The 27,392-nt window shown below is 37.6% G+C and overlaps 1 protein-coding gene across 6 annotated transcripts in view; it reads right to left on the bottom strand.

The window, feature by feature from the left end:
• Window positions 1–27,392, bottom strand: part of ATP8A1 (ATPase phospholipid transporting 8A1) — a 127,505-nt gene that overhangs the window by 17,576 nt on the left and 82,537 nt on the right. For all 6 annotated transcript variants that reach the window (XM_054202209.1, XM_054202211.1, XM_054202210.1 and 3 more), the window contains 6 exons: window positions 21,690–21,764; window positions 21,410–21,532; window positions 18,892–18,970; window positions 15,164–15,225; window positions 9,296–9,352; window positions 8,704–8,811 (listed from right to left, as the gene is read on the bottom strand). In XM_054202209.1, coding sequence (XP_054058184.1) covers window positions 8,704–8,811; window positions 9,296–9,352; window positions 15,164–15,225; window positions 18,892–18,970; window positions 21,410–21,532; window positions 21,690–21,764 — 504 coding nt within the window. The remainder of the gene's footprint in view (window positions 1–8,703; window positions 8,812–9,295; window positions 9,353–15,163; window positions 15,226–18,891; window positions 18,971–21,409; window positions 21,533–21,689; window positions 21,765–27,392) is intronic.

Genomic DNA, 27,392 nt, shown 5'->3' with positions numbered 1-27,392 from the left:
TGCACCTTATTACATGTTCTTGTGGCTAGCTTCGAATGGTTGCTCATTTTCACTTTGTGAATTAAGTTCACAGGCATTTAACTGCTTCCTTGCATTTTATGAAAGCCTAGGTTACCTCAATAGGTATTTCACATTTGGAAAAAAACCCCCAAACAAACCAGCGATAAATCACAGTGCCAGCAATACCTCTTACGAAGAAAAATTACCACTTGCTATCTCTGTTGACTTCAGACAGAAACAGAGATGGAAGAGCTTTCAAAGATAAAAAGCAAGGAAAGAGTAAAGAAAAAAGGCTTCACGATAAATATGAGTACCTGGAAATTTCCTCAAAAAGCTGAAAAGGAGAATGACACAAACAAAAAAAAGCTTCCTCAAGAATCAGGAAGAGAAGCAGGTTCTTTTAGCTGAGAAGGTTGTACTTGAACTAACGGTAAAAAAAACCCTTTAGAAAGTTGAAGAGAATTAGTCAGCCTCGATGTGAAATTAGACAAGCTAGAAAATACTGGCAAGGTGAGATTTATGACACTACTTTTAATCATGCTAGCAACCAGAAAATATTAGTCATTCTGCAAGAAAAGGCTAGACTGTCCTCTTTTGCCTCAGAGTAAAAGATGCAGAGGGGAACCTATCCGAGTCGACCGAAAGATGACATAAGAAATAGTATCTGGCAAAGGAGATGTAAAGCCACGATGAGCACATGAGTTCTGGTGGCTCGACAGAGTTTGTTACCAGGTCAGGGGCTGTCTGCACTGCAATAGGTGGAACAGGAACGAGTACAGAAAACACTGAGCTTCACTGGAATTTGTGAAGAACTGAAGTAATTCGTCACTACTGTGCTACTCAGGAGAGAAAGTTGTTAGGGAGAAAGGTGGCAGCTGAATATCATTCATCTTTTAAGTGTCATTGTATGCATAACTGCAGCAGGAATGTGTACGGAATTTGACTGTTTAATTATTTCACTGTTCTTGAAAACTGTATTTCAAACATCCTCTGTCAATAAGCAATAGTACCTTGCTGAAAATGTACTACACTAATTACTCCCCCCAAAATGAAATATTTGGGATAATATTTTAATCCAGATTGGTAATAAGCAGTGAGGCAGGAAAAAAAAAATTAAAAAAAAGTACTGGCTAACTCAGCATAACTACCCCAGATACTAGCCACTGAAGAACGGCTATTCTTCCACAAGTTTTGTGATAATGAAATGAGAACTGAGAGACTTCAGTATTTGTTTACCATATAGGGATTGAGGCAATTTTTAGAAATACAGATTGTCAACCAAGTTATCTGACAGGTTCCCTTAAAAGCATAGCACAGTACTTCTTTCACTGAAGAACTTAAAGAGAATCATTAATTTTCAAGTTTTAGGTGCATTATTTATAAGTCCCCCTGCTAATATTGAGGGAAAGTACCATAGCAATTTTCTTAAATATACAACTATTTAAATTTATTTATTATGCTGTATTCTGCAAAAGTTATTTTAATAACACTTGTCTTCTAAAAACGCAGGAGACAAATATCCATTAATAGCACCTTTTACAGCTGGAGGAACACCACAGCAGGGCATAAATCAGAAGATCCTCACAGAGAAGCTGCTGATGAATGGGCTGGATGAACAGACAGTGAGGTAGACTGAAAACTAGCTGAATGGCCAGGTCCAGAGGGTGGTGATCAGTGGCACAAACTCTAGCTGGAGGCCAGTAACTAACAGCATACCTCAGGGGTCAATACGGCGGCCAGTCCTGTTCAACACCTTCATTAAAGATCTAAATGATGGGTCAGAATGTACCCTCAGGAAGTTTGCTAATGACACAAATCTGGAAGAAGTGGCAGATGCACCAGAGGGTTGTGTTGCCATCCAGAGAGACCTTAAAAGACTGACAGGAACCTCATAAAGTTCAACAAGAAGTGCAAACTCCTGCACCTGGAGAAGAACAACCCCCTGCACCAGTACACCCTGGGGCCACCCAGCTGGAAAGCAGCTTTGCAGAAAAGGACTTGGGAGTCCTGGTGAACAACAGGTTGAACATGAGCCAGCAATGTGCCCTTGCAGCAAGGCAGGTGAATGGTATCTTTGGTTTCATTAGACAAAGTATGGGCAGCAGAAGTCAAGGGAGGTCCTCCCTCCTCAGCACTGACGAGGTCACACCTGCAGAGGTGCCAGTTCTCCCCAATACAAGAGACATGGACATACTGGAGCAAGTCCAATGAAGGGCCATGAAGATGATGAAGGGCCTGGAGCAGCTCTCACACAAGAGGAAAGGCTGAGAGAGTTGGACTATCTAGCCTACAGAAGGCTCAAGGGGGATCTTACAAATTGAGGCAGATTCCGGAAGAGAGGGTATAAAGATGAAAAAGCTGGGCTCTTTCCAGTGGTGCCCTGTGACAGGACAAGAGGCAAACATAGGAGGCTCCATCTGAACATCAGGAAATACTTTTTTACTGTGAGGGTGACTGAACACTGACACAGGTTGGCCACAGAGGCTGTGGAGCCCCATTCCTGACGATATTCAAAAGCCATCTGGATATGGTCCTGGGCAACTTTATCTAGGTGTCATGAGTGTTGGACTAGGTGACCTCCAGAGGTCCATTCCAACCTCAACCATTCAATGATTTTGTATACTAGCTTGAATATTGGCTTTGCTCTCCACTAGACTAAAACAAATTCCCCCTTTCAGATCAGACTTTAGACAAATATCTCCCCAGATAAGACCTGTTCATTAGAGATTGAAGTATCTGGACAGCTACTTTTGTAAAAGTGTGTAAAATAATATCAGGGGATTAAAGGATGTATATCTAGTATTTTAACAAGCGCAATTCCATATAAGCAGGTTATGTAGAATGAGGGAAGCAAGATTTAAGAAACTAATACTGATAACGTAGTATATTCTAATACATCTTTCCTATGTGGTGCAGCTAAGTCATCCAACAAGGAGTATTATTGTTTTTCACAAAGATTCTGCAAACCTCAATCAAATGATCTAAAATTCTGTAAAATACATGCTCGTTCCTTAACTTCAATTTCCGTCAGTAGTTTTATAGATCCCCTGGGTCAGACAGAGCAGAAACAGATGGTGTTCTGGAGAACTTTACAGTGCATTATCTACAGTACCACAATAAATTAAAAATTTCTTCAGATACTGAACTTTTGTTTATAATCTCAATGTCATACTTCTTATTCCAGTAAGTGTTATAATTTTAAGCTAAGTTATTAATCAGGTAGGCATATTAAAAAAAAAAAAAAGGCCTAACAACTCAGAGCACACAACAGTAACAAAACCAAGAGTCAAGAGCTGTACCAGTATGAAATATACAACAGGTTGGCTTATTTTTCCCTCCTCCCCGATTTGGTTTTCAACTCAAATCACAGCCATATTTATTCAAGAAAGAGGTAACCATACCCACCCAGAAATGTATCTATTTTATAATTTTAAAAATCAATCTGTTTTTTTAAAGTGGCATTAAAAAGAAAATTAGCTTTTTGAATTGCAAGGATGGAAGCATTAATTGAAAGGTTTGAGCAGCTTTACGGCCTACTGACACACGAATGGTAGCTACTCTAATGAGCATGGTAAGTTATAGAGACTTCATTAGTTAATGCAATTATTGCAAGAGAACTACACAGATATAAAAACATATAACGGTTTAATCACAACATCATGTATTTCTTTCAAGTGGGTATAATGCACAACATGACAAAACATGGACAACAGGAAACGCCTCCTTGTAATCCACTGGATCACAGATTTAAAATGCATTTTGTTCAACATCACAGAACAGTTTTGTGTGTATTGGAGAGTCTCAAAAAAAGTTACCACCTACAAAGTAAATATCAAACATGAAGAGACTTGGCATTTACTTTCATATATTTATAAAAACTCCACATAGTTTAAACTGAGAAAATAATATAATTTGTTTAAAAAATACTGAAAGTATATGTCACTTACTCTGTTAATGTTACACATAAAAGAGAAGTATCAACTTCAGTTATATCAATGTAGCAGACAACAACATAGGTGCAGTTGATTTACTCAGGTCTGCAATGAAAATGTTCTTCTAGTCTGTAGTGGCACCTTTTTTGAAATTAAATGGAGCTTGTTTCATGTAGTTGGTCAAAACAGCTGTCCCATGGTATGACTCACTTCTCCATAATGATGTTAAATCTAACCAAAAAATGCCTACAAAGAAGTATTTTTTTTCCTTTCTTATGCATCTATACTTAAAAACACAACTTTAAGAGGTAAAATATTAAGAAAATTAACCTGCAAAGATAGTTATTCAGATGCTTCCACTCTAGACAGCAGTGACAGACAATAAATAGAGGAATAACCATCACTGCCGATAAACACTGTACTGTAATAAAGCCTATGTTGAGACTGCAAAGTTGTTATAAAAATCACTGAAAATTTTGGAAATGTTTTCCACATTTCTCTCTCACACACTGTGCATCAAGTTCCCTCCAACAGAAATCACGTTTTGCAAGTACTACCAAAATCCTCCTGGTAGAAAAGGTATTTTAATACTTTGCTATAAGCAGATAAAACTTGAACTCCTACTATTTTAGGATCTCTAAGACTAGAATATAGTCCCCAATTCTTAGAATAAACTCAAGAAAAAAAATTTTCAATGAATGAGTCTAAAGTACAAACAAAAATAATATGAAAGTAAAGAATAACTTCAGCGTAATTAATGATAAAAATTGTAAGTCTTGTTTCAGACTACTAAAAGACTCGTAACTTAAAGTTCACCTGCTCCAGTACCTGAACTAGTCATAGATACTATATGGTTAACTACTAAGGTTATCACACCCCTTTTGTATTGCATATCTATCTTCAGTTTCACGGCCTATTTTTCCACTTTCTTCTGCTCCATAAATCCTGTTGCTTCTCTCCCATTTTCCATCCATTTTTCCTTCTAGCCTGTGTCTGCAGAAAAACTGGAATAGAAACTGTTTTAAGGTTGACAAAATGTAACTGGTTTCTTGTTTGAATGTCGATTCTAAAGGTTTTATCGGAATTTTACTAAAGAAACATCTATCTATCTAAAGCTACTATCAACCAGATGCCTGTTGCCAGTCCCTAACAGATATCAGCTGTGTAACTATCAGTTACTCATACCAGGAGAACACTTGTGCCAGGATACCTCTGCTTCTGTGAGCCAGAAGTCACACCTTTCAACCCTTCTGCTGCACTACCTACTTGGCAGCCTAGTTACCACTGTTTATAGGATGTGGGAGTACCATCTAGTTCCCACATGGTGAGGAACAGTACTCTACAGTTGGGAGAAGTTGGTCCAGCGTGGGAGTAGCAATCGTGAAAGACCAGAAACCAAAGATCTTGATGGCAGAAGTGCCTCAGCATTCTAGATCAACAGGGCATTTTGGATCAAAGGGGTCTTTGGCTTTTTTGGTAAAATTCAGAGCAGAAGAGAGAGCAAGAAAAATACACTTGATTATAGTATTAGGAACATGTCAAAGAAGAAGGAGGGGAGTGGCCTACATAATGAACAAAACTGCTGGCACTCTGTCAGTCATCATTTTTCTTTTCACTAAATTTTCTTTTAGAACACAGCGTTCTGTAATCTTTCCTTCTGTATTACTAACATAGAGCAACACATACGTAAAAGCCAACTTCAGTTATCTTCTCTACAATTGGAATGATACACAAAATGATGGAAACAAAATTAGTGTACAAAGCAGGGAAAACTTGCAAAAATATGTGACGTACTTGTTCAGTAAGTGAAGCTTTGATACTAAGAGATGAACACAAACCAACAATTCTTATGATTTAACTTCGGGCTGCTAGCTTTGGTGCTCCAACATGAGAGTTTCGAAATATTTAGATGAAACCTTTCCTCCGCATCCAATGAATGAGTTTTCCATAAGCTCCATATGCTTTTTCTCTCCCCTTCAAGATTATTAAGTATTTTACTTTCTTGGAACAGAACCAGCAATAAGCAGCAAGGACCTTATTATTTTCATGACATGAATATGAAGAAGTTAGATGGAATCCTTAGGAGTGTTTCAGTACGTTCTTTTCTGTCTAAAAAAAGTCATGAAACAGATGTTTGTAGAAGACGGGTATCATCATCTAGTTAAGACTGAATGGCTGGATGAATATTGTATCAAGAATACTGACTGGTGAGACTATAAACCTAGTAACGTAGAACTCTCGTTACCAGCGCTAAGGAGCTGAAAGAGAATACATTTAAACTTTTTAAGGATTATAGTTGGTTCAATCTCCTTATAAATCTACAGTTTATTAAAAAGGGGCATTTTTAATGAACACATTCGAAAAAAACACCCCTGAAAAATCCCCTTCAGCATAATTTATCAGATCAAGCCAAGGTAAAACAGACAAAAAGCTACAGAAGTAGAGGTCAGCTTTTGACTTGTTCATTTAATTTCTGCCAAATGTACTTGGATGAAGTCTTCAAGTCTGACTCGCACATTTGAAGAAATTAGACAAGTAGTATTTGCACAGGCAAGCAGAGATGTCCATATGGATTTGTTTCTATCACACCACAATCTTTTCCACAGTTGAATTTGTGAATCTTTCAGTTTGAATACTTATGGAAGGCCTGGACTTGCTTCAGAGAAACCCAGTGAATCCTGCCCTGCCAGAGACCACCCGGTCAGCCAGGGGGGCTTCCAGGAGAGCATAACAAAATCCTGCTTTCAATCTGAGCTGCAGTATTCGTTGACAGGACTTTTAGCCACAGACAGTACAGCTCAAAAAGACAGACCAAAGCTTTTAAAATAAGCTTTTATGGTCTACGAGATGTTTAGGAGACTTTATTCTGATGTTACAGACTTCTAACTACATTCTCTGAAAGAAAACAAAACCAAGCGTGACATCACCCAACAATACCCTCCAAACAACTGCATGAACCTACACACATCTAAGGCTACTATACAGGTGCATAAGCAAACACACTAGTAAAATAAGATCAGCTGTTTCAAGTACAGATACAGTTTTATCACAATAAATAAATAAACAAATAAATTTTGGGTTCGTAAGTCAGACTACTTTGGTGTCGCGTTGAATTCAAACCCCACGAGTATTTATTTTTGTTGACAGCTACACCTCTTTACAAATAACTGTTTTTCCAAGTTTGTAGGAATTACATTCCCTTCAAAAATATCTTTCGCTCACAAAAATTTCAGAGACTGAACAGGTACTAAGTAAAATATTCAGTTATTTCAACAGTGCAGTAGTCACTTTTACGTCATACCAAGTATAACACACCCTGCTGCTCCCACTGTGCACTTTTATTGCTATAAAGTTCTTCTCTCTTAAAGAACAATGTATAAAGCTTTTAGAAAATCTATAAAAACAACAAATTAAAAAAATTATATTTCTTCTATAAAATACAGTACATTTAAAAAATGCAGAAGTATGATAGCTTCAATTACTTTAATTTAGTACAATGTACATAATTAATTTTGAGTAGTGGAGGCAACATGTTAATACATAAAAACTACATATATACATGGGTAGGCGGTTATAATAGAGAGGAAAATCAGCAAGAAATTGTGTAATTTCAGATTCATTTTTTTCTTAGGTGCCCAAGTACTTAAGTTAATTCCTTGTGCTTTCCATTAAGATGTCACAGTTATATAAACACCTATATACTAATTTTCCCATAACTGCTTATATGCAGGAGGTGAGATTTGTGGGTCTGAATTACCTCGAAATGAAGGAGAGAGATGCACCTAAATTTCCCACATGCTGCATGAGTTTTTACACTGCTGAATTATATCACAGAAGTGGAGTTAAAGGCATGCACTCTTTTACTGGTGTAAGGCTTGATTTAGTTGATACGCTTTGAGAACCATTAGAAGAGTATCCTTCTGAAACAAGCAGATATTCTCAGTTTCTGATTCCCACTGAGACTGCGCACCAAACTTCTCAGCTCAGGAGGTACAGGCCATGCCCAGAAGCAGACATTAGTGTTTGGGAAATTAATACAAAACTTGTATGTATGAAAAGACGTTTCAGGAACTGAGTGGTTTTGAGAATTTGGGACCGAAGTCCCAGTTTGATCAGCACAGGCAGCAATTAAGCTTCTTTTATGGATTCAGTCGCATTTGCAATATTCAGAGCAGGTTTACGCAAACGGGATAATAAATGAAAGAAAAAGCAGTACCTTCTGTCAAAAGATGAAAGATACAGTACAATAGTGCGTTCCAAGCAGAACATTAATAGAAAAGGAGAAGTCTGCAGGACAAGCAGCTGCTCATGCAATGATACGGCACCTCCATTTTTTTGAGGCATTTTACAGATTCAAATACTTACCAAATTTGTAAAATTGAAGAGGAAAAAAGCCTTAACCAATGCACTACTTGTGCTACCTCATCATAAAAAAACTCCAGCCAAATAAGCATTGTAATTCTGAGTTCTGAATTTGTTAAGACTTCTCTCTAGAAAATTAAAACTTACTAAAGAACTGCAAAGCAGCTTACCTGTCTATTCTTCCTTACTAGACCACATAATCACAGCCTGTTAGTTGAGCTCCATTTTCACAAGAGTAAAAATTCATTCTGTTTTATATAAACACGGCTACCACATTGAAGGTATAGAAGAAGCAACCCTCTTACGCACCTCTAGTTAGCAGAAGGATCCAACACAGACTATAATTGTACTAAAGACTGCAAGAATATTCATTGCGCACATTTGAATATTAGTTAAAATATACTTTTACCTCTCCTGACATATCAGGTGCCATAGGAATGACTGGCCACAAAGAAGAGTAGATTCCAAAAAACACTACCCAAAGTGCTATGCTGCCCCAGATAGCTATATGGCTGAACTGTTAAAACAAAAAAAGAAAACAGTACAATCATCACAGATGTATTATGACATAAAAAAAGATTTTTGCTACTTAGTATTTAGAGTGTCATTCTGACATATTGGATGAATTTTCCATGCCTTGTAGTAATTTAACTTGGCTACTTCAGTTAGCTATTCCTTAAAGAAAGACAATACTTTCAGCATCAATATTACTGCATTTAAGCCAATTTAAGTTCAATTATAATCAGTTCAAGTAACTTGATTTTTCTAGTTTAAAGATTCCTTTAAGCCTTATCCCAATGTCCTCCTTTTCAATATTCAACATTATTTTTTATACGTGGATATTCTGTCTTTCCACACAGCATCCAGAGTTTAGTTTGATACTGTGGGGCAGGCTGAAAAACTGTAAGGGCCTAATATAATAAATAAGAAGAAAATAATACAATTATTCACCCACTCTAATTTATAGAACATTTGAGAATATGGCAAAGTCATTTGCTTACCAAAGTCCAATATGAGGTCTCTAGTCCAGCCTTCAAACACACAGTCAGAACCACAAACTTAAAAAAAGAAGAAAGATAGAGAGGGTTCTTATTTAACATGGGAATCTTACTTAACATACAGAATTGATTAGTTTTGTTAAAATTTCAGAAGAACAGAAGAGAAAGTTTAATGGTTTTCATACTTCTTGTTTACTTGCACAAATGAAATAAGGGAAAGGATAATCAGTCTCTTAAATTTAAATGTGAGCTCCTTAATAATACTCAACAAAGTACTGTGTGTGTCAGTGGACCTAGCTGTGCAATAGGATCCAAACCAAAGTTCATAACGCAGAAAGCAATCATTTCTATGGACCTGCAGAAGCTATGGAAAAGCCCTTCCGCTTTAATAGAATCTCCTCCCCAAAAATACAGCGGCCCCAAAGTGAAATTCTTCCAGACCACAGCTAGCTGTATTTTTCCTCTTTTTTTTGGTAAGTGTGTGCGCTTAGATCTGAAGTTTAAGTGCCCCTTCAAAATGACCACAGCAAAATGCTACTAGATGATTTAAACATACATTCCAGTAATAACCTAGTAATTGAACACTGAGAACGATTAGCTTCCATTAATAATCTCCACTCATTTGATTTGGAAAACTCTCCTTTTGTATTAGAAGTCTTAAACATTTCCCTTGCCTCCTGGAACTCTGCAAGTCTGGCTCTTACTGAGTCATAACCTTCTTTCCTGATGGTATTTTGCTTACACAGAAAGGGTTGTGAGAAGTGGAGTCCACTTCAGTAGAGAAGGCAGTCCCCCTAGTTATGGGGAGGATGACTACTACTTTCTACATGAAGACAGATTTAGAAGATCTAGATGCTGGGCTGAAAACTTGCAATTGATCAAGCTTACACTAGTCTGTCTGAAAAAAAAAGGGGGAGGGGAAAGAAAAAAGTTTTGTTTACGTCATTAGTACTTTGTTAGTAATTGAATGACCTTTGCACAACCCTAAAAAGCCAAAGAGTTAAATGTTGGCAGCCCAAGACCTATGTTCTGCATACAAAATAACAGATTGAATGAGTCTTATGTCATTTTCATTCTTCCCTCTCATTTTTTACTCTGTTCTTATATTTACTCTCTTTATAGAGCAGTCACTGAAAATGTCATGTTATTGTCCTGTAGGATATACTCCACTTCAATTTAGAGATGAGCAGAAGTAGAAAGTTTATAATCCCACAGCAAGAACTAGTTGATTCAGGAAAACTGTTTATCTCCTTCCCTTGAAATTCACACAAACAAGTGTGCTGTTTAGCAAAGAAATAGTTATTACGTTTTGTAACTCGTGTGAACATGTATCACAAGTTTTGCTTTATATGCAATCTGAAGAACATGAGACTTGAAAAACTGAGTCACAAAGACCAAACTCCAACTGTAACAGCTGTAGTTTAAACTTGTTTGTTGACCAGGTTGGCAGCAATGATGTAAAGTAAGTTTGTCTGTGGTTGAACTTCAAGGAGCCTCAGAAACTCAGAAGAAATTTACTTCAATCAGAAGTTGAAAATAACTGGTTAAATATATTTGACAAGTCTTTCACTATGTCTGGTGCACAGAAGGATACAAATCCTGCCAGAAAGCTTTCAACCTAGCTGTAAGTTTATGCTTGTAATTCTGGAATCTCCTATTTCAACTATTGCTGCATTAAGGACAAAAAAAATCCCAGTGCCACAATTCCATTATCTAAAACATGTGTGAAATCTAATTAGAAGAAAATTAAGGACCACGATGAGTGTTATAATTTACTTATTCTATCCAGTTCTGGTGCTGTATTTGGATGAGTGAAAAAAATAAATTCTGGCCAAAAAAAAAAAATACTTCTCATCTAGTACACTTGCTTGCTACTTTTGAGTCAGTCGTAAGAAAAACATCCTTCTTTAGGATCAGATCAGTAATTCTCATTGCACAGACAAAATGAATACACAAAACAAACACTGCAGGTCTCTACAAAAGGAGACACAGACTATGTGAATATACACCCTCCTTGCATCTAAACTGATTCCCCTCACAAAGTTACCAACTACGCACAGTGGCTTACTGAAGTATTTGGGTTTTATTTCTCCCTCCTCCCCTTGATCCAAACTAACAATAGCTCACTGAATCCTACGCAGGAAACAAGAAATGAAACTGGAATTCTGTATAAAGCACTGAGCTTCTTTTAAAAAGACCTCTCAAGAACGCTCACACAAATATTTTCATGGCACTCTAGTCTTATTTGAAATTTATGTTTGAAGAAATAATTCCAGGACATGATATGAATCAGTGCACATTCCCGGCTTTGTAGATCCAAAGAAACTGTATTAATTTCTGAATCCTTTTGCTATTGATTTTTGCACAAGAGATGAATGTAGACTTCCTAAAAACAGATGAAAAGAAGCGGGAAGAATGAGAAGTACCTTAGCTTTTTGATTTTGTTATTTCAAGACAATGACTGACAACTGTCAGTGCACATCACTTCACACGTACAGATTTTTTTTTTTTTTTTTTAAATCTTCAAAATCCACCCTCACCCCCCAATTTTGAAAGTCTCTCAGATCTTCATGTGTACTCCAGACCTCCTTGAATTCCTGTGCAAGAACAGCAATACATCAATTGCAACCCCCATCCCTCCCCAGATTTTCAATTTGAAGTGAGGGAAAGTAGAGAATCTGGAGAACAAATGAAAAAGCAGATTGTCTAGACTTATTTAATGGTGAAATAATGTTTTCTTGGGAAATTCTTGGCCATTCTGCAGGTCAAGCAATTAGCCTCTCAAGATGGTGAAGTTTCAGGTCTCCTTGTTGAAAACTCGTTGCAGAAGGTGATAGAACAATTACACTGTGACCTCTGTTTTATCATTTATGGGTACAGCTTGACAAACAGTAATGAGCAGCTCCAGGTTACTATACTGAAAGTTATCAGAAATTAACTAATTTCTGAAGGTGGTGGAAAACATTGCTGCAAATCTGTCTTTGATGTTTTTGAGTCAGCTGATGTCACAGATGATACTCAGATGTTCTGCAGAACAGTAAGATTTCAAGACTTATCCATCAACTCACGGGCGACAATCTAAACGACAGCACTTTTCGAACATTCGGCTCCACAGGACCTAGTGTAATCCAGTAACTCTTAATACAGCATGTAACTTGTTTTCTCCTGGTGCCAAGTCTGGAAGTCCTGGAAGCCAAGTCCTTCTTTTGGAAGGAAGCACGGAGCAAAGACTGGGTAGGATGAAGTTCTGAGATCACTTCAGGAATGAACTTCAGCTGTTAACTGCAGCAGTATGTTTAATAATTGTGTTTAACATGTACAGTGCTAACTCACTCCACAAAATGATGGGCAACACAAAGGATACTTTTAGAGCAATCACAGAAAAGGAGATGCTACGAGAAAACTTGGTTTAGGTACTAGGATAGGTGAAGTTATGCAACTCGTGTGTGTGTGTATATATATACACACACACACACGTATACACACATAACATACATACAGTTCATAAAATAAGCTTCAGCTGTACTGAGCAAGGTTGCAACTTCTAAGTGCAGTAAACAATGAAACACTTGTAGATAGGGTGAAAACCCAGTGCAGAAAACCTCTCCCCAAGAAGAACCTGTTTCACTTAGAACAACAGGAGGTTCTGGTGGATACTCTTATGAAGCATTTATCAATACTGGGGGAAGCAGTGACATTCACATAAATGACTGACTTCTAAACACTGCTCGGTGTTATGAGATCATAATACAAATAGACCTGGGTCAGTTGAACTACTTCTGTCAGGACTGAGCTATGGTAACGACTGTGACCTTACATCTTAATTTTATTAAGACTTGCACAGAAAACACTTACCCAGGATATTCCATCCATCCCTAATGGAGATGAGTTCATCATATGATAGATTGCATGACCATATGTAACCACCGCTGACAAAACATGCTGTGCTTGTCCTTTGGAACAGGGAAAGGGAAGTGTACAGCAAATACACTTTTAAGAGAATGTGTGAACAAACGATTTTTCAATGTGCCAGAAAGAATAATTTTAAAGTCCATGTACAGACTGGCAGAAGAAATTTTATTTTAACTGCCACAGCAGTAGGAAATACACAGAATGGGCTGTGCTCACTCAGTACTTTATGCTCTTTACCCTGTCTGGTTGGTTGAGCAGAAAACACTATTCAAAATGTTCTCTCGTACACAGGAGATGTTGACAGTAGCTACATTCTCAAAGAACTACAACATATTCTATACTACTTTCCCTTTATTTCAGTTATGATGTTTCCCTATTCCCTAAGGAAATAAATTCTGATGTGACTTTCTGTTCGTATTAATGCCCCCTTATTTTGATGGAAGAATTAATTTCTTTTTTTTTTTTTTGCCAACAACAGAGAGTTGAAAAATTAATCGAACTCTTAACGTTGAAGAACAGAGGAGAGTATGCACATGCACAATTTTGCTTCTAAGAGAGATCTTGGAAAACTCATCTATTGGGTAACATTGATGAAGTTCAACATGACCCAGTGCAAGGTACTGCACGTGGGTCAGGGCAATTCCAAGCACAAACACAGGCTGGGCAGAGAATCGATTGACAGTAACCCTGAGGAGAAGGACTTGGGGGTGTTGGTGGATGAGAAGCTCAACATGACCCGTCAATGTGCGCTCACAGCCCAGAAAGTCAACTGCATCCTGGGCTGCAACAAAAGCAGCGTGGCCAGCAGGGCGAGAGAGGGGATTCTGCCCCTCTGCTCCGCTCTGGTGAGACCCCACCTGGAGTACTGCGTCCAGCTCTGGGGCCCCCAACATAAGAAGGACATGGATCTGCTGGAGAGAGTTTAGAGGAGGGCCACAAAAATGATCAGAAGGAGCACCTCTCCCATGAAAAAAGGCTAAGAGAGCTGGGGTTGTTCAGCCTGGAGAAGAGAAGGCTCCAGGGAGACCTTGTCACAGCCTTTCAGTACCTACAGGAAAGATGGGGAGGGACTCCATCAGGGAGTGTAGTGATAGGATGAAGGGTAACGGTTTGAAACAAAAAGAGGGAAGGTTTAGATTAGATATTAGGAAGAAATTCTTTACTGTAAGGGTGGCAAGACACTGGAACAGGTTGCCCAGAGAAGCTGTGGATGCCCCATCCCTGGAAGTGTTCAAGGCCAGGCTGGATGAGGCTTTGAGCAGCCTGGTCTAGTGGGAGGTGTCCCTGCCCAGGGCAGGGGGGTTGGAACAAGATGATCTTTAAGGTCCCCAGCAAGTGAGAAACAGATATTTAACTTCATTAATTTATTCTAGGAGATAAAAGACTAGAAGAAAAAAAAACCCCACAATAGTGACTAATAGCTATGAGAGCAACAGAAGATTACTGTTAAGTGTGGGTCAGGTGTAATTCTGGCAGTGTGGTTCTCTCCAAACTGATGTGGGCATCCCACAAACCCTGGTTCCATGTGTCTCTATCTCTCTTTCAAGGCCCCAGGATAAATTGAGAGGAAGAACAGAATTGTATCTTCACAAGTCCACAAACCAGTTCCATATCCAATAACCTGGGATTTCTCCAATGCAGAAACTTACCTTAAATTAATGAGCGTGCTAATTAGGGAATTACAGTTCCCATTATTTAAAAAACAGACAGTCTCCAGTAAAGGACAGATGTATCTTCTGCATCTTTTATTAAACTGCTTTGTTTTAAAGACTGGAATTAGAACGCAAAATGCACTTCAAAGCATCTCAAAGAGTCATTAAAGCGCCATTTCTTATTCTTGTACTCTAAGTAGAGCATTATAAATAATAATAAAACCACATCTCTTATTTAAGAGTTAAAGATAAAGCCAATATAGACAGTCAGCTGATAGCGCACTTAGATAGCTGCAGCAAGACTTACAGTGTACACAGTGTTTCCCAGGAGCAGGTAATCTGAAGTTTTACCATTGCCGAATACGGTACCTGGAGAAGGAAATAGTGATAGAACATTTAAACATTAAATATCCACAATAGCAATATACATATATAAAAATTTTATTTTTTGTACAAAAGAGATGGTAGCACTTTTGTGTGCTGTGCTAACAGCAGATTTCATGTTGAACTGCATTGAACAGTAGAGATCTATGACTTTTATAATTTTTACTCCTTTAAAACTTTCAGTGACTTCAGGAATTATCCTAGAAATAGGAGCTTTTTGTAACATCATATAACAATAATATTGTATTCAGTAATAATTCAATTAGAGTGACTTTTAAGTTCAGAGATACAGTATCTTACCTTCAGAAAAGTATGAAATATAACAGCTATAGTATACCTTGATAGTAACATGTAAGTAAACAGCAAGCTTAGAGAGTCAGATTTTCACTGATTCTGGATATTTTGGGTATAGAAACTTATCTTTGCTTCTATCCATATTTCTGAGATTCAAATATACTCAATTTCAGTTCTTGAGATGCTTGTTATAAACACATTTTCAGAATTTACCCAACTCAAATCTGTGGATTCATATAAATTCATATTCATTTTGCACATATGCACATACACATGCAGCATTTATGCACAGGTTCAGTGCCCTGAAGAGAGATGCGTTCGCATAAAAATCACATCTATTGTGGTTCTTAAGTTCAGAATTCTGAAGTAGTGCATTTATGCTTATTTAACAGAACGTATTTTTGTGACTATTGCTAGAGCACAGGCTTTTCTGATCCCAGTTCTGTGAAAGTTCTTGGCAGACATGGGACACCACACAACTGAACTATCTAGACATGGGGAAAGAGAAGAATAAAGGTGTTTTGGTTTGTTTTGGTGGACATGGGGATGGGTTTAAAAGTCCTGACTGGGCTCGCCAGAGAAAGGTGACAAGCTGATAAAAACGTTCTATAGTTGAAAACACTTATTTTTCCACTATTCTCAGATAGCATATGGTATATTAAGTGCTGCTAATTAAGTGTGTTTTCATATTTCTGTTGAGTGTTTTTCCAGCCTTCATATCACCTTTACACATGCTTGAAATTAAATTCATTTTAGTTGTGGATGAAGAGTCACTCCTTTCTTTACTGGACCTGTGAGGCCAGTTTATCACAGAAAAAAAAAAAAAAAGAGATCTATTTATTTATATTCTGGAAGAAACAGCAGGTGAAAGTTCACACAAAAGATTAGAATAAAAATGCTTGCAAATAGTTCTCCTTAACCTAGCCCTCTCCCATTCCAAGATGAGGAGCTCACAGCGGCTGTCCCCTTAGGTCTAGTAATACCGACTGCATTCCTGGCACTTCCCCAGTTACTAGCACAACAGACTAGCACAACACAAAGGACTACAAAAGCTCTGGAAGCCGGAAAATAAAGCTGAAACCATGTCTCACTTTAGAGGTTATACAAAAGGGGAAGCAGTTCATGGATCTACTTGTATATGTAAGTTTGGCTTCTGCCATTTACTGTTAGTTGACAAAGCTGCATCAGAAGAAGCTTCTGTGAAGATTTATGTCCTTGGCGCTTTTCATATGCACATGACAGTACATGGAAATTTTGTGTACCGTACAATGGTTAGGTCCCATGCAAAAAATTCTGACAAACAATTCTTACAAACCCATACCTATTCTCTGATAGTATATTTCTTGGTAGACTCTACTACTACAATGCAGGCAGTTTGAATGTTTCCACTTACAGACAAGAAAGAGGTGGACAAGTGAGACTGAAGAGTAAACAGTAGAAAACGCTCAAAGAAAAGGATCACTGTGAGCTCTGAGAGATTTTCATGATCTTCAAGATTTGATTTGCAATGTTCTAATAAATACCTGCTCAAACATGCACTCTAGTGCTTAACAATATATACCTAGCCGTAAAGAGCATAATGAAGATAAAACAGAGGAACAGGCTGGCAGCTAAGTCTGCTCTCATCAGTCAGAGTGCTGGGACTCAGCACCGTTATGCACAAAGCTGAGCTATCCCCCATCCTTCCCATTCTTCCTTTCATGTCCCAGGATCCTTCTGCGCCCCTTTGCTAAGAGAATGTGAAGTCTGAGACCTGTTCTCAGAAGTTCCTCTCTCTGGTGGATCTCTTTGGCATTCATCAGCTCCTCCCTAGGAAACTAATAGCATTATTTCCATTTCCTCTTTACACAAATAGCCATCAGAGATTTAATTAACAGCAGCTCCCATCCTGCGTTCATTTCGCCTTCATGCAGAACTCTGTGCACCTGCTGGACCCATGGCAAGTACTGGTTATAGCATCCACCATGTACACAATCCCCAGGTCCTATTTCTGCTCCCCTTGCTCACCTGGCCTTTCTCTAGGCATGAAAGAGGAAGACAGAAGACAATTTGTTCAGACTTGCCAGCAGGTCAGTTCTAGCCCAGGGGCTGCGAGCCGAGGAGGCTTGTGCTACAGTGCTCTCACAAGTGCTCATGCAAGTGCCTCAGCTTTGCCATTCACACACGAACAATATTTATTCTGCTTCACCACATATACTCATTAAACACTTCTCCATCATTTCATGCATAAATCTCTCACACAGACTGTACAGCTTTGAACGGGGATTTTGGTTTGGATTTGAGGTTGTGGTTTTAGAGTATGCATTGACACTTTGGGACCTCTTTCCTCCTGGGCTGTGTAAACCTCTCCAATGCAAACCGCTGCCACTGAACTCACATCCAGTGGCCTTTCAGAGAAAACAGGTTGCTACCTACCTCCCCTTACTCATCAGAAGTCAGCGAGAACAAAATACTCTGCAAGAAGTTTTCCCCTTAACCTTTTCAGGCACAAGCAGCTGTGACCACCTCACTAACTAGTCTCAACAGTTCCAAAACGGCCATGAGAATATTTCTGTCCCCTACGCCAGGGCAGACTGCTTGGCTGTATCAGGGAAACTGAGAAGACTACTAATTCTACAGAAAAGCTGCAGGGTACGTGCTTTTTTTTGCTCCCCACAAAGTGGAAGCGAAACAAAACCCTACCCCTATGAGAGCTCCGATACACACAAACGTTCCCACAAACGGGAAGCAGTACTTTGAAGTTTCCTCTAATTAATACAGCTTTCCTCCCAGCCATTCCGTTCCTTTCTGGAACTGGTGCACATACAGGTGTGTGTGCACCTTTCTTTCAGCTGCACATACAACTTGAACTAGAAGACAGGACTGAGCCGTCCAAGATGTCCCAGTTTCCTCTGTCATAAACCGGCTCATACAGACATAAACTAATGGCTTAGTATGTCCCTGAAGTAACAGGAGAGAAGGTATGAACATCGGCAGTAAAAGCTTACAAAATCTAAGAGACAATGCAAGGGACAGCAGTGACTTAGGAACTCATAGGTATTTACCATGGTAGTGTATTCTATAAAAAAAATAGCATAATTACATAGCAACCTTTTTTTCTCCATCTCGTTTCAGTTTACTTCAAACTTATTTATACAGTTGCATGCATATGTACTTCGTATTACTCCTACTTTATACAGATTTTAAATAAAACATTTTAAATATACTGCATTTGCTCTAGTTCCAGAAATGGTATCTTGAAATTTAATCACACAAAACTTTTAGTTTTTATAAAGCTTTCCTAAAATAAAAAAAAAGAAGAAATTTAGATATTTAGCACTTTTCAACATTTATATTTTTATTTTTCATAATACTTACCGTGCTGGAGGGCTTTTAGTGGAAACCAAAATAGAATGAATGAGTGGAAGAGGCCATTTAAACAATGAACCCAGAAAACCTAAAGGAAAACAGAAAATCCATGAGAACCATTTGCAATAAACTAGCTCTGTGAACCCTGACCTCTCTTTTTATCTGTGTGTTAGACTCACAAAATGTGTTTCTGTCAGGCCACCACTGTGAAGTAATATAACTGACAGGCACTTTCTGCCTCTTAGCTCTTCATGGGTCATTTGTTTATTTTTATGTTTTGAAAAAAAGTGTGTATTATCTCCTCCTTTTAATTTCAAATCAGAAGGGAAATTAAAATGAATACATATGGGAATATCATCAGAAAAATTAAACTAAACCAGACAACTGGAACAAGCGCTACACTCTAAGTCGGGAATTAAAAAGGACTTTAGCTTTTATAATTTACATTTTGTGTAATAAGAAATTTGGAGAGCAGAACAATCAAAATCAGAGTTTTACATATACCTACCTACATATTTCCACATATAAAGGAATTAAAACTGGACAAATAAAAGTATCTTCCTTAGACTTCTCCTTACATGCTCCATTCTTGAAGTGCTCAGCTTCATCATATTAAACCTCCTTTAATGTACTTGCTAAATAATTCAAATTTTACCTTCAAACTTATTTTCATTTGTAAAATATGCCTTTTGAAAAGACCTGTATTAAGTTTAAGCATAAACAACCTATTGAGGCTTTCCATAATACATTGTATAAAGACTTAATCAAAAATACATAATCCATCAGGATAGTAACCATGTTTTTTCATTAACAACGCTTTTGACAATCACAGCCTTTATTGTAACTAACTGATGTGTATTATCAGTGTTAAGGTGTTCAAGCAACTGCAATTAAGTTGCCTGCCTCACGTTTTCCACAATGTCCTAAAGTCTTTTGTTAGATTATACAACTACACTGGGTTGTATGATCCAATTTACACTCCAATACTTTGCACATTTGAACTTGTGCTACTCATTAACCTTTGTCTCTCCTTCTTGCTATGTCATTACCAGAAGTTTTTATTTGACAGAAAGCACAGGTGGGTGCAAGAAAAATTAGTTCTACTTTTCCATTTTCCTGACCAATTCTTATTGTCACATGCTAATCCTTTAACCTCTGTCACGACCTCATAACCTTTGATCCCTTTTACCATAACAAACATCTGCATCTACATTCAAGGCAGTAATGTTTCCAAATCTTTACCACCAACTATTCAACTTATATAGCTGGGAATTTTGTAGCTGGGAAGTTTGTAGATGTTTACTTGTGACAAGTGTCGTATGGGAATAGCTACAGAACTTCCAATGAAGTCCACAATACATCTGCGCAATAATAAAAATTATATTATAGACTTATAATTTAAAAAATACAACTCATGACTTACATTATTGCATTAAAACTACCACAACACGAAAGTGTCTGTATTAATGGATCATGAAAGGTCTTATATTTGTAAAGCATTCACAGTGAAAAAGAAACAATATTTCCCCTAGTTTCCTAACAATTTTTAGGGTTTTTTTTGTGTGAAGGGATGAAGTGAAGGAGAAAAATCTCATATGCTTCAGTGAACAAAGATAGTTTAGACAAATAATTCTATATACATAGGAGTACTCCAGTTTTACAGCCCAAGTGGCACAGAGCTAAGTCTGCTGTATCAGTTCCATGCATCTACTACAGACCATCACATGCAGGCATTGTTAATTCAATGACAGACTGAAAATGCCCCCAAGTTCAACATACAAAGACATTACTTGAAATGTCCCAATTATATTTAGAAAAATCAAGGAGAAGAATCAAGAGAAGGGATTCTTACAAACATCATGGCACTCATGAAACTGCAGATTGAAGAAAAAGTTTTACTAAGGTTTTTTAATAGAGAATATTTATGTCTGTAGAAATTGTGTATTTTGTATATATTTAGAGTCATACATTGCTTTACTACTACTTGTGCTAGTCTCTCCAAGATGAATGTCACCTGTTTTCCACCTAAAGTAGCCTGAGACTTCTTTTGATCCATCCTGACAATTCTTAACTGTCTCCCAGTATTTTTTTCCCCAAACTCAAAATTAAACCATAGAATCACATGTCCAAATTGACATAGAACAGTACCAAGTACCTCCCTCTACAAATCTAATGACAGTTCTTATTGTCCTCTGCAACACTTGTCCACAGGCTTCAGTAATCCATTTCCACATAACAGTACCAATACATACAGCCCAGAGACAGAGAGATCTAATCACTTCTGCCTGTAGAAGACAGCTTTATTACCATCAGAGAGAAAAAAAAAAAGAAAAAAAAGAATAAAGGCTTCCGTACTTGCTAAAAAAGGATAAGCGTTATTTGCACCATTCAAAGACAAGTAGACAACTGGAAATAGTAATAATAAAAATCCCCTCAACTTTTAACTATGAGCAGCACAGAACCAAAAGGATAACTACACTGAATTCCTATTAATTTCTGCTTTAATTTTATTTCATTGTTTATCTACCTTAGTATTAAAGTCCAGTGCATTTTGGGAAGTCTTGTATAACTCTGGATATTTCAGCATGTTTTCTTTTCGACAGGATCTCTCAAATATTCCAAGAGTTAGTGGAGGCATTGCTGTGAACATCTAGTAGGTGGATTACAAAAAAAAAACAAACAAAAAACAACAAACATAATGCAAAACTTTAGAGGTGAGGAATTCCTTAGATTGCTTACTCAAGAAACTTTCATGATTATGGCTGAAAATAGTTATTTTCAAACTGAGAACGCACAAATCATCTTACCACGTTGTAGAGACCAATACACCATCTTTCAAAAAGAATTTGTCCAGAAAACCCATTGACAAAAGCAAACCAGATCTGAAAAAGATGAGAACGGTATATTACTCAAACGTCCTGCAAGGTGTGATAAATAGATGTTTTTTTCCCTCAGCTTCACAAAAAGGAGTATTTCTAGAACACGTTTACAACTCAGTTGAGGATATTATAGCTTAAACCTATATGAAAAAAATATAAAATAAAATCAACTTGTGTTCAGAACAGATAATGAGCCATCTAGTCAAATATGTGAGCAATTCCACCTGAATATGAAAACATTTCAATTAGGTAGCTATTTTCAGAAAGAATTTTGTGGTTTTTTTAGTATTTAAGTGTGATTTACCTCACTGCATTTTTATTGTACCTAATTCTTAATGAAATAAAAATTCAGAGAAATATCAGGGGAAAAAAATACCACAGGAACCACCTAAAGATTAGAAGCAGTCATCTGCCAGTCATTAGCAAACCTCCTAACTAATAGAATTCATACAGTAAGCTGTACACCTGAACTGAAAATTGTACAAAGTCCTTTCTCATACATGAAACTCATGAAAAGATGAGGCTTTCCCAGAGCACTAAACTACAATCACTGCATAAGTTTTATCACTTTTTGATAAGAGGTAAAAAAAAAATCGAATTTAATTTGCAAGGCATAACGGCACATTTTCTTACGTTTTTTTCAGTGTAGCATGCAGCGTGACTGCTTTCTTCTATTTCTTACTTCATGCTTGTATTAGTTCAGTGACAAAGTGGAGAAGAAGCATGCCTGATGAATCTTCATTAATAAGCTATACCAAAACTATATTGCCTATAGAATCATTTAGGTTGGAAAAGACCCTTGGGATCGAGTCCAACCATCAACCCCATTCTACAAAGTTCTCCCCTACACCATATCCCCTAACACCACAGCTAAACGCTACGTGCTTGGGGAAGAGTGGCTGGAGAGCTGCCTGGCAGAAAAGGACCTGGGGGTGCTGGTGGATGGCCAGCTTAACATGAGCCAGCAGTGTGCCCAGGTGGCCAAGAAGGCCAACAGCATTCTGGCTTGCATCAGGAATAGCGTGGCCAGCAGGAGCAGGGAAGTGATCGTGCCTCTGTACTCGGCACTGGTGAGGCCTCACCTCGAGTGCTGTGTTCAGTTCTGGGCCCCTCTGTACAAGAGGGACATTGAAGTGCTGGAGCGTGTCCAGAGGAGAGCTACCAGGCTGGTGAGGGGTCTGGAGACCAGGTCATATGAGGAGAGGCTGAGGGAGCTGGGCATGTTTAGCTTGGAGAAGAGGAGGCTGAGGGGAGACCTCATTGCCCCCTACAACTACCTGAAAGGAGGTTGTAGAGAGGTGGGTGTTGGCCTCTTCTCCCAGGTGAATAATGACAGGACCAGAGGAATTTCTGGTCTGAAGTTGCAGCAGGGGAGGTTTAGATTAGATATTAGGAAGAATTACTTTACTGCAAGAGTGGTCAGGCACTGGAACAGTCTGCCCAGGGAGGTGGTTGAGTCACCATCCCTGGGAGGTGTTTAAGAAACGTCTAGATGTGGCACTTCAGGGCATGCTCTAGTGGCAGAGAGTGTAGGTTGTTTGTTTGTGTTTTTTTGTTTTTTTTTTTTTTTTTTTTTTAATGGGTGTGTGTGTGTGTATGGTTGGACTCGATGATCTCAAAGGTCCTTTCCAACCATGAAGATTCTACGATTCTATGATTCTATAAATGACTCAAACACATTCAGGGATGGTGACTCCACCACCTCCCTGGGCAAACTAAGTTGTAAAGCGACAGAAACTAAACAACATTGTACTCAATTTAAGACTCATGTTTTTCAAGTGAATTTTTAGGTGCTGCTTTGTAGAAAGTTCAAATTTCATTTCACTTTGTTACAGAAGCATGAATTGCTACAATCAATATATATGTTTATCAATATGTTCCCAAGCTCGTCTCCAGCTGATCAGATTCTATGACCAAGTTGATATTCCTTTATCATCTTGTGGAATGTTTGAACATGTTTGTGAATACTTTGAGATAGAAAAAACACTGAAATTAGCAACTATTAATGCTAAAAATGGGAGTTAAAATCCAGCTAAAATTGCTACTTGTTCAATCGATAAATGAAAAGTAAATATAGATTTTTTTGGTGGCCAAGTATTGGAAAATGATTGCATACAAAATCACACATATTAGAGGCTGCAATGTACAGACATAGAATACCTGTACAGAATGTACACAATGTACACAATGTACAGAAAATAGAATTTTCTGAAGACTTACAATGCTGAGTTTCTTTACTTTGATTAACAGTAACTAGCACTCTATTTTCTAACCTTTCAGTCCATTAACTAAGATGACAATGGAATCACTTATTCTAGTTGAATGAATTTTTATAAGCTCTCATGTATTTTCATTTTTGACTTTTGAAATAGGAGTTATGAATTAACTGTGATGAATTTAGAAGACATTTAGTAGCAGCAGTTTCTCAGTAGCTGAGTATGAGGGAGAAAGATGAGTACATAATCAGTTGTTCAGTACTGAAAATTAATTATGCGCTCAACATCAGCACAATTTTTGGATGCTTTACAACTAAGCTAAATGTGTGCATCTAATCGAGAACCTCAGCATCACTGTTGGATACAAGTTGTGCTCCTCAACTGCACTCTCTCTTTTCAACCTTCTCATTATGCATAGTTCCTACATTCTTTTACTCCCAACCTAGGAAGACAGGTCTTGAGAGAGGAGTGAAGGACAGATATTATGTGATTGACCCGTACATTTTTTTTTCTTGTTTGTAACAAATACTGCAGTAAATTTTAGAACTCTTAATTTCAAAGGGTTTAGGGTGGTGGAAAATGACAGTTTTAATAGAAAATATGTGACTCAGTGGTTGAGTGTACATTTACATGTACACAGATGTGTACATAAAAATATCATTGCTGCTAATTTCAGACAGTTTAACAAAAGTACAACTCTCTAGGAAGAAAATAAAACAGACCGCAAGTAGACATATATTTGACTCTTCATAACCAAGGAGTATATGCAAAGAGCATTAACTTTCTGTTGTGATTTATCTAACTGGCAAAATGTTATAAAACTTTAATTTAAAAAGAAAGGTCTAAATACATGTACTGACTCTATTCCACGTAGTCATTTCTATTAAAGGTAAGTGATGCTAAGCAACACTTGAAAATGTTTTGGAGTGACTGTTTTAAAGAAATGCAAGAATTTATCATAAAATTTCAATTTACAATGGAATGTCATATATGAAGTCACTAGCAAGCCTCTCAGAAATGCTATGCATCATTGTATTCCTTAAAAACCCAAGACTTTCAGTTTTATTTTGTACAGAATTTAAGTTAAAATTTTCAAGCTTTTTAAACTCTGAAAACTACAGTTTTACTGTAGAATTGTAAAGAAATCCTTTAAGTTATAATAGTAACTTCCTGAAGCTTTAGCATTTACTTTCTTCCAAAGAAAGCACGCAAGTGACAGGAATTTCAGTTAAGTTTTAGTGTAATAAGGAACTGGAACAAATCTTGGTTAGAACTTGGTTAGAACTCTAGATACAAGCCAAGGAGAAATGAAATTTGGTAGCACCCCTGGGTTCTAAAGTTTTTGTTGAATCTATCAAACAATGGCTGGGAAGAGAAACCTTTTAATGTGGTTAAAAACAACGCCCTCTGTAGTAGAAACGCTACTATTTAGTGGAATACCACACATGCTACTTTAAGAGACTGAGCATCTTTAATATTTGAGCAGAAACATGGATTTTCTGTTGTTTACAAGGTAGTATTTGCATGCTCACATAAAGAACACCTATGGCTCGAAAACAATTAGCAGATCTAGGGTGGAGGTGATAGTGCAGGGGAAGCAGCAAGGATAAATACAGCCCTCATCTCGAACTGTAAGAGAGGAAGAAAGTAAGTCACCCACTTCTGAACCTTGGACCCTAGAAAATAACACTCTTAACCATACATGAAAAACCTCTGGACGAGTGTGTTTCAGTCTGATTATGATGGACAATGGAGGCAGCTGTACCTGCAAAACAGTTTTTAGGACATACTGTACATGATACTAATTTAGGAGCAGATTCAGCCACTTCTCTCCTTGGGAGCACATCCTATTCTGACATCTCAAATTACTAATCCAGCCCCCCTATACAGAAGGGCAGGACATAGGCGTCCTTCAGAAGTGTTTTAGGCTATGTGAGGGAGAAGTGAAAATTCAGACCATTTTGTAGTTCAACTGCTACAGAATTTCATTGAAAATGGACTATTTAGATTCATAGCCCATCTAAAATGAGATGGGTCTCAATGCAGATCCCGTATTTCTAAGTTTTTAAACCATATAATGCAAAAAAGTGGGCATGAGCACAATCGCATTCTGCTGCCATGTTTTAAACTGAACTTGGTGCAGTTTGCATACATTAAGTATGCCATGGCATATTGAACAACAGCACCGAAACTCTAAACGGTGAGTATATACAGAAAGCCTGCTCATGCTTGGGATTATGTGCGGTACGGGTCTCAGTATGACCACAGGCATCCATCTGATCTGTCAGGCAAAGGAAATCGGGAACAAAATGGTAAATTTAAGGACATGAGCAGCAAAAAGCGTGTAACTCAGCAGGGGAGTGAAAAGGGCTTGGGGGAGGGGAAATAATAATAAAAAAATTGATAACCATCATCCAAAGTTTACAGAATGAGAAAGAGGCTGTTACAGCTGTAATTACTTAGTATAATTGAATTGTTTATGTAGTACCACTTAAATCATTTAAAATCACTTAAACTGTTACAAGTGGCCATGTTTAAGGATCTGTGACTGAACTTTAAATGTGAACTCCACGTATCTGTTTCTTCTGTTTGTGTCCTGGTCTTTTACTCTTTTGCTTGAATTTTCCCCTACATGAAACATGAACGACTTACACAGATCTCAAAAATTACTATTTTCTAAAAACTGTAAACCTTCTTTATTTAACATTAAAAAGGTTATTTTGTGTTATTATTAGTTGTTACTAGCTAGAGTAGAACAACAAGTAGGAATAGGAAAATTTTATCCCTCCAATATTGAAGGGAGATTTGCGTAACTTCACAAAATGAGTAGTTTTAACAAGAGTGTACACAGTAATGGGAATTATAAAACCAAAACCAATCCACAAAGGATTTCTCAGATGCTAGGATTGATCTCAACCCCAACCATCATTATAAGGTAATGACAGCTCCCTCAAAATAAGTATGAGACTCTGCATACACTTATCCCATGCAAGTGTGAGGCTTGGTACAAGTTTAAGAATGCATGTTAGCAGTCTATTAGAAATTCAAAGTTTTCACTCGCAATTTAGAATGATACTTCAGAATGTAACCTCTAAAGTTGCTGGGACTAGTCCCACACAAAAGATGAGGTCCATGTTTAAATATCTTTTGACTCAAGACACAGAGTAGAAAAAGTTATTACAGACCACTTCTAGTTTCATGTCATGTGAACAGGAGTTTAAATGCCCACGAACACTAATCAGTGCGCAGGAGTATTGCTATAGACCTTTATCATTTTCTGAAACAAGAATCCAATAGCACTTATTTTGTATGACCCTCCAAATGCCCAGGAAAAAGGCTGTATTTCAGATGAAGTGGAATCTATTACATTACTTGTTTGATTGGTACAGGGCAGTACCAATGTATACTATTTAAA

This window comes from Rissa tridactyla, chromosome 5 (assembly GCF_028500815.1).
Source record: "Rissa tridactyla isolate bRisTri1 chromosome 5, bRisTri1.patW.cur.20221130, whole genome shotgun sequence".
Classification (NCBI taxonomy): Eukaryota; Metazoa; Chordata; class Aves; order Charadriiformes; family Laridae; genus Rissa; species Rissa tridactyla.
This window is presented reverse-complemented; position numbering and strand designations above follow the sequence as displayed.